The 7,589-nt window shown below is 37.8% G+C and overlaps 1 protein-coding gene across 3 annotated transcripts in view; it reads left to right on the top strand.

The window, feature by feature from the left end:
- Positions 1-1,988: 1,988 nt before the first annotated feature.
- Positions 1,989-7,589, top strand: part of LOC107728193 (src substrate cortactin-like) — a 12,769-nt gene continuing 7,168 nt past the window's right edge. For 2 of the 3 annotated variants that reach the window (XM_016538291.1, XM_016538292.1), the window contains exons 1-9: positions 1,989-2,155; positions 2,829-2,915; positions 3,174-3,247; positions 4,018-4,147; positions 4,609-4,719; positions 4,800-4,854; positions 4,940-5,050; positions 6,690-6,800; positions 6,984-7,094. In XM_016538291.1, the coding sequence (XP_016393777.1) occupies positions 2,832-2,915; positions 3,174-3,247; positions 4,018-4,147; positions 4,609-4,719; positions 4,800-4,854; positions 4,940-5,050; positions 6,690-6,800; positions 6,984-7,094 (787 nt within the window). In that variant the 5' untranslated portion in view covers positions 1,989-2,155; positions 2,829-2,831. The remainder of the gene's footprint in view (positions 2,156-2,828; positions 2,916-3,173; positions 3,248-4,017; positions 4,148-4,608; positions 4,720-4,799; positions 4,855-4,939; positions 5,051-6,689; positions 6,801-6,983; positions 7,095-7,589) is intronic. The other variant, XM_016538293.1, reaches the window with a different exon arrangement.

Raw genomic sequence — 7,589 nt, 5'->3', positions numbered from 1 at the left:
TCTTCATCACTGTGTCTGTCACACGACTCTGTTGCCCTTTCAGGCTTGAACTGATGGTAAAACTAATGACATTATTTACTGTCTTTACATTTATTTTGAAAGATGAAGCTCATCAATTTTCACACATCAAAAGTGTGAAGTCTAACGTCATGTGTGTTCATACAGATCTGTTCAATGTCTTACCTCTTGAGGTTATTGGGGGAAATTAGCCTGCTTTTTGTGGTGAATGCATCAAGGACCCCACTATGAGTGAATGTTCTTTCAGTGCTGTACCATGACTGATTTGCATATTGTCTATTGCTGCTTTTTGTGGTCAGTGCTTTAAAGTGCTTACGAAAGAACCGCAAGCTAATTTGCTGGGACCTTGTCTTGTGAAGATCATGCGTTTGACTTCAGAATAGAAGGTTTTGTGTTCGAATCACGTTGGGGTGAGTGAGTGTCAAGTCTAATGTAAGAGGTGTTCCTTTTGTCGTGTATTATGATTAATTTGCATCTTGATGCTTGGACTTTTTTTTTTTAGCTGACAATATGAATACTGAAGAAATATCAGTTCAGAGACTTCACAGCTTGATCTGTATTTTTTCACTGCCCATATTAACAGATCATAGCATTTACACTGCATTCGGTTGTGGTCCAGTAATGCTAATCAGTTCTGCGCCAATTTGTATTTTTGCTTTGTTGTAGTCTCTGAATTAAAGTGCATTGTACAGTGTTTGTGGTCAAAATTAACATGGATTGACAGTAATTTCATGATAAATGCATGTAATGTCTACTGGGACAGCACAGCATGCTGTCCAAACCAAAGAAATAAAATGCAACTATTTGAAATCCGTGGTCAACTCTTGTGAGAAAAGAAGTGTCCTTAACTGTATTGAATGTGCACTTGTAGTGGAAATGTGATTTTTATTTCATGCTATTTAAGTGGGTCAAAAAGCACTTTGATGTTTATCTAATTGTATTTAATATAAATGTCAACTATACAACATTTTCAATGTATTGCAATTAATGTGCAATTAAGTGTCCGAAAAACTCAAAATTCACATACACTGCAAAACGTGATTTTCTTAGTATTTTTGTCTTGTTTTCTAGTATTCATATCTAAATATTCTTGAATTAAGACACATTTACTTGACAAGTAAAAGTCTTGTTTTCTAAATAAATAGAGAAAAACTTAAAGCAAGCAAAAATATCTGCCAGGGGGGTAAGAAAATTAATTTTAATTCAAAAGCTAAACAAGATTATTTTTCTTTATCTAAATACAATTTAGATTTTTTTTTCAGAAAACAAGACATAATATCTTAAGTGATTTTACTTGTCAAGTAAATGCATCTTGATTCAAACATATTTAGATATTTATACTAGAACACAAGACAAAAATACTAAGTAAAAAAAGTTTTTTTTTTGCAGTGCAAGTAAATTATTTTTATGTAGGCCTAAATTATTTTTGTACTATTTTATTGAAGCTTTTTTCTTTTTTTCACAAGGTAATAAATAAAAAAGATATTTTCATTTGTAATGAAAAGTTAGTCTCGCACATCCACAGTTACGATTTTATATTCGCTTTGAAAAAGAATAGTGAAAAATAGTGACTCGCATATTGAAACTAATTAGGTTTAAAAATTTAAGAGGGTTATAGCAACGGTTTTGTTTTGCGTTAAGGTTTGCTTAAATTTAAAATAACTTATAAATTAAATTTAAATAATTCAAACAGTAAATCAAACGCGGTCCTAGCGCTGCAGGATGCTGCTACTCATGCAATGTATGGCACAGTCCGGCCGTACTATTATGTGATGAGGGGAAATTGCGTAACGCTGCTGGCCGGAGACCAGATTTCTCAGGTATGCTAGGCCTATCTTAGCCCGAATTTGAACCAGATCATCATTTTCTGATCTAAAATAAAATGATAATAAATAATAACAACAATGTCAATGACAGTAAATCCCACAGTGTCCCTGTCGCTGTGAAACATCCGGCGCTCCCCCCGTTCCCAGCGCAGGTGGTGCGGTCTGGTCTGGAGCAGGAAGTGGGAAGAAGCGGAAGACTGCGGCCAGGAACGCTGACGACTTGTCTCTTCATAATCATAACTATTATTACATTCTCTACTAGCGTTATTCGTTAAAGAACACGTGCATTAAGGAGATCATCGAAGTACACCGTAAGTGTAAAGGCGTGATTTTACACGTTTTAAACGGGCGGCTCATCGGCGAGAGGACCAAACCTAGAACACATCAAGAACACGAGTCCTTATTTCTCAGCAAAACGCTTTTATTCCGCTTTATTTCTGATCGTTTGCTTGCATTAGTGTCCGCAGTTCAGATTTAACCTGTCTATTAAAACCAATTAATCTGGTTCGTCTGCGTGTATGTGTATTTCACATATTGCATTAATTAACATTAACCAGTAGTAAAGACATTTAGTAGAGATGATGGCTAACTAGGTCCAACGCCAACCGACGTTTGTTTAGTGGCCTAGATAGGCGTCTTCCTTACAGTGCGAGTTCACAGTAGAAGTGGCACCTAGATAGTGATTGTGCAAGTGTGAATCTGGTTAATCTGAGTCTTGTGTTTGTGAAATGGCTGCTTGTGTGCACCAAACTAACACAGATGTGGTGCTCATTTGGAGATCATTTAATGATGTGAACACTCGGTTGTGTGGAGTTGAATGGAGTTGAATGGAGTTGTGTGGAGTTGAATGGAGTTGTGTGGAGGTTAATGGTGGTGTGTGGAGTTGTATGGAGTTGTGTGGAGGTTAATGGAGTTGTGTGGAGTTGAATGGTGTTGTGTGGAGGTTAATGGTGTTGTGTGGAGGTTAATGTTGTGTGTTGTCAGGTCATGTGGAAGGCAGCTGCAGGTCAGTCCGTCTCTGTTGCAGTGGATGATGGAGGAGATGATTGGGAAACAGACCCGGACTTTGAGGTTACAAACTCTCTCTGATTGTCTGTGCATCACTTCTCAAGACATGCTCATTCATGCATTACGTGTTTTATCAGTGGATGTAGATGAAAATGCATGCAGTGAAATAGTGTTTTTTTTTTTTTTTAAGTGAATTTTTGTGAATGTTTGCATCTACCTCTTTCTGCACATTCATACAGATTTCAACATTTATGTTTTCTTATTCTTGGTTATGTGGGTTTTCTCTCCACTGATGTCTGACTTTTTTCCACCAAATGGCAGAATGATGTTTCAGAGAAGGAGCAGCGCTGGGGTGCCAAGACTGTGGCCGGCTCTGGCCATCAGGAGCACATCAAGTGAGTCCGCTTCCATAGCTGTTTAAAAACAAAGCATCTTTTCTAACAATACAAGTCTTTACTTTGTATCAATTTAACACGTCCTTGCAGGATAAAATATGACTTCCTTTCCAAAAAATAAAGAAAAAACCATTTTGAATAAATGCTGTTCTTTTTATGTTTTTTTGTTCGTCAAAGAATCCTGAAAAAAGTATCACAGCTTCCAAAACAATATTAAGCCGCACAGCTGTTTCCAGCAATAAAGCAGCTGATTAGAATGATTTCTGAAGGATATTAAAGTATATTAAAATAGAAAACCACTATTTTAAATTGCAAACATTTCACAATATTAATTTAAAAAATTTCGGTGTTTTTAATCAAATAAATGCAGTCAAAAGAGGTAAAAACATTAAAAATCGTACAGATCCCAAACTTTTGAACGGCAGTGTGTATATCAAATATTTCTGAAAATTAAGGGACATATAAAATGATATTAATTAAACAATTTTATGTTATGAGTTTAATCATATGATTGATATTAAACTGCCTTTAGACTAATCTTACAAGTTAGTAGGTTTTTTCTTTAGGACTGGTCTCTTTTTTTTTTTTCCTCCAGTCAGTTATATGAAAGTAGATTGGTCTAATTTTAATTGAAAAATAAGACTTATAAACCCTAGTTGGTGAGACTAGCTGTTAACATAGAGACTAGGTTTATATAACTGGCCCCAGCTTTCTTCTTGAAGATGGTAATGATAATCTACAGAATATAACTCCCTCCTTGTGTTTCTCAGTATTCATAAGCTGCGTGAGAGAGTGTCGTCTGAACACAGTGAGCTGAAGCAGAAGGAGCTGGAGCACATGCCCAAAGCGTCTCACGGTTACGGAGGAAAGTTTGGACTGCAGCAGGACCGCATGGACAAGGCAAGAGGCTTCGCTCTTATAGATCACTTCTCTGACGCAGGGGAAGTAGAGCATCGCTCGCTTTTACAGGGATGTGTTTGTTCTAAATGCCTGTTTTAACATGTAGTGTGAAATGTATTTTTTTCCCCCCAGATACTCCAGGAGTATCTGACATGTTATTTTATGTGCTAAACTCTGATTCATAATAAGAGAATCCATTTAGCAGATGCTTTTATCCAAAGCGACTTACAAATGAGGACAATGGAAGCAATCAAAATCAACAAAAGAACAATGATATACAAGTGCTATAACAAGTAAAAGTTAAAAAGTTAAAGTTAAGTATCTATTAAAGATACTCTTATCAATTAGATCTTCGATTTATTTTTTTGCATGAAAATCCATGGATGTATATGATGCAGATACTACAGTGGAGACCACATCTCATGTATTCATCAGAATTGAAGCGTGTGTTGTATTTGCAGTCTGCCGTGGGACACGAGTATCAGAGCAAGCTGTCCAAACACTGCTCCCAGACGGACACCTCCAAGGGTTTCGGAGGTAAATTCGGCGTGGAAGCTGACCGTGTTGACCAGGTAACTCCTCAGATCTTCAGTGGACAGGTGAGTGTTTCTGTGGTCAGATTCATGCTCAGTGATGTGCTGTTTTCCTGCAGTCTGCCGTGGGCTTCGAGTATGCCGGGAAAACCGAAAAACACGCCTCGCAGAAAGGTGTCTCTCTCTCTCTGTCTTTAAGATTCACTGTTCCAGTGTTGATTGTGCTGCAGTAAGAGCCGCTCATGTTGTGTTGTTTCAGACTACGCCACGGGGTTCGGGGGCCGCTACGGCGTGCAGGAGGATCGCGTGGACCAGAGCGCTGTCGGCTTTGATTATCAGGGGAAAACAGAAAAGCACGAGTCACAGAAAGGTGCGTTCCTGCTTCCCTGGCCATCTCTGGGCATATGGTTGTATTTAGGGATGTCCCGAGCTGATCTCAAGGATCGAGATTGGGACCGATTAAGCATTTTTTTAACTGATCGTATCGGCTCTCCTAAGCCCGATCCACCAGTGATTCATTAGCTGTCATTCCAGTGTCGTGCAATAGGTGGCGGCATGCACTTTTAGCAGTCCACTGCCATTAAAAGGAAAAGAAGACGCTCAAATGTGCTTGCGGCACAAGAACAATTCTGTATGTTCTAGTGGCGTCACATGTTCAAGATTCCGTGTTTAGAGTATTTGATGTGCACTTTGTGTAAGTAATCGCTCTGCAGTAATATATTTACTATTTAGCCTACTTTTATCTGCCGTCAGACTATCTGAGACAGTTGTTATAACGCATTTCTATGGATTGCGTCTTGCTTTGGACTTTGGACTGATAGACTGCCATTCGCGAACTTCATGCTTTCTAACCTTATCTAACTTTTTCCCCTTTATGTTGCAATTAATCGGCTTATTGTATATATAATAGGGTTGTGCCGATAGACGATAGTATTGTGTACTGACGATCTGGCTAGTAATACTATCTACTTAATATTAGGGCTTATTTGTTGCATTATATTTCTTTTTCCGTGTTTTTACGGTGTAGCGTGTTATAACCAATCACACACGATTATGCTGAGCGTATGAATGCAATGGCCATGCAGAGGCGTTCGGATGAGTTCCATTGTTCAGTGCACGCTGATGGAATTCATAATACAATAATCATAAACAACAAAGTGCAGATGTACGTGCGATGTAGGTATAAGAGATTTATTCATCATATAGTGTAGATTCACTGATTATAACGGGAGTGTTTTTAAAGTGCATAAACTCGCGCTAGACTGAGCTTGTGATGATGTTCTTTAGTAATGAAATGTTGCTCGTTTTCTGTAGTTGCTTTTTGAATAACATTAAACTGAGGAAATGTAACTTACAATGTTTCTATTAATTTGTCATGTTAAATACAAATTCAGGCATATTAAAAACATTAGGCTGCTTTTAGCCTCACGCTGGAGTTGGTTCACTTTCCGGCAATGAAACGAAGTAAATAAATAATTAAATAAATTAGCACGATAATATCGTGTATCGGCGATCTGACGATAGGACGATATGAAAATTGAGCATATCGCCCAACACTAACATATAAAATACAAGAAGTTTATATCAGTAGTATCATATTAATAATTATGACCACACAGTCTGTTTACAATGTCTATCATTGTTACATGTTTACATCTACCAATGTATTTATACAGTGTGTGCATATATTGAGAGATAGTGTGTATCTTATTATTGGAAAATATATATGTAGTACATATAGTAATGGTTATATTGGATATTAGTGATGATAGATGCACTTTTTTCACATTTGAGTCCCAGCCTCTGAGAAAGTCTCTGCACATCCCTGTAGAGATTGGATTGATTTTAATAACTTTAATGCACTTAAAATGTGCACCAAGCACAAGCACTAGGAAAATCCGAGTATCGGATCGGGACTCGGAATCAATGACTCAGATCGGGGGCACAAAAAACCTGATCGGGACATCCCTAGTTGGGTTATTAAATGTTTCTGCCTCTTAAATCTACAGATTACGCCAAAGGCTTTGGTGGCAAATTTGGAGTGGAGACGGATAAAGTGGACAAGAGCGCTGTGGGCTTCGAGTACCAGGGGAAGACTGAGAAACACGAGTCTCAGAAAGGTTTGTCTCACATCTTTCATGCCTCACTGTTTGACTTCAGTTTAACAGTACAGATTTATAGAAGATGTTAGTGTTTTTTTCCCCTTGTGAACAGAAGGTTGGGATAATACTACATATAATTCTAATAATCATTTTCACAGTCAGACGGTGACTCTGTCCTGTGGTTTTTCTGGTTTGTGTAAGACTATGTAAGGGGCTTCGGAGGGAAGTTTGGCGTTCAGACGGACCGTCAGGATAAGTCTGCGGTGGGATGGGATCATCAGGAGAAACTGCAGCTGCACGAGTCACAGAAAGGTAAAAGACACCACACTCTGTCTGAGGGTTGTATTGATACTTTAATTATGTCTAATGATATGAAACTAGAGATAAGCATCTGTAGCACTTCAGTTGTTTTTATGCATTGTTATACCAAGGTCTGGATGTCATAGCTCTTCCGGTGGGTTATTAATTCTCTGGTGTTGTTTGGTCATTTTTGATTGAATTTTATTTTATTTTTTTATTTTGTACTTTGAGATGGTGCGAAACTTGGTAAAAGTTTTTGCACTTGCCATGAGTTCCTTACTCTCTCACACACACACACACACACACACACACACACACAAAATCATGGACATGATTCAAAAAGGTGAAATGGTCCTGAAAAATAGTCACACATATATAGTTTGTGGCCAAAAATTACCACATTGGAAATTAATGGGCAGTGAATTTGCTCCCAAACAAAATCTGACTGAAAGCTATTTTTTTGAGATATCAACTTCAAATTTGGAACACAACTTGTTCAGATTTCCG

This window comes from Sinocyclocheilus rhinocerous, unplaced genomic scaffold (genome assembly GCF_001515625.1).
Source record: "Sinocyclocheilus rhinocerous isolate Xijiao unplaced genomic scaffold, SAMN03320098_v1.1 scaffold367, whole genome shotgun sequence".
Lineage (NCBI taxonomy): Eukaryota > Metazoa > Chordata > Actinopteri > Cypriniformes > Cyprinidae > Sinocyclocheilus > Sinocyclocheilus rhinocerous.
This window is presented reverse-complemented; position numbering and strand designations above follow the sequence as displayed.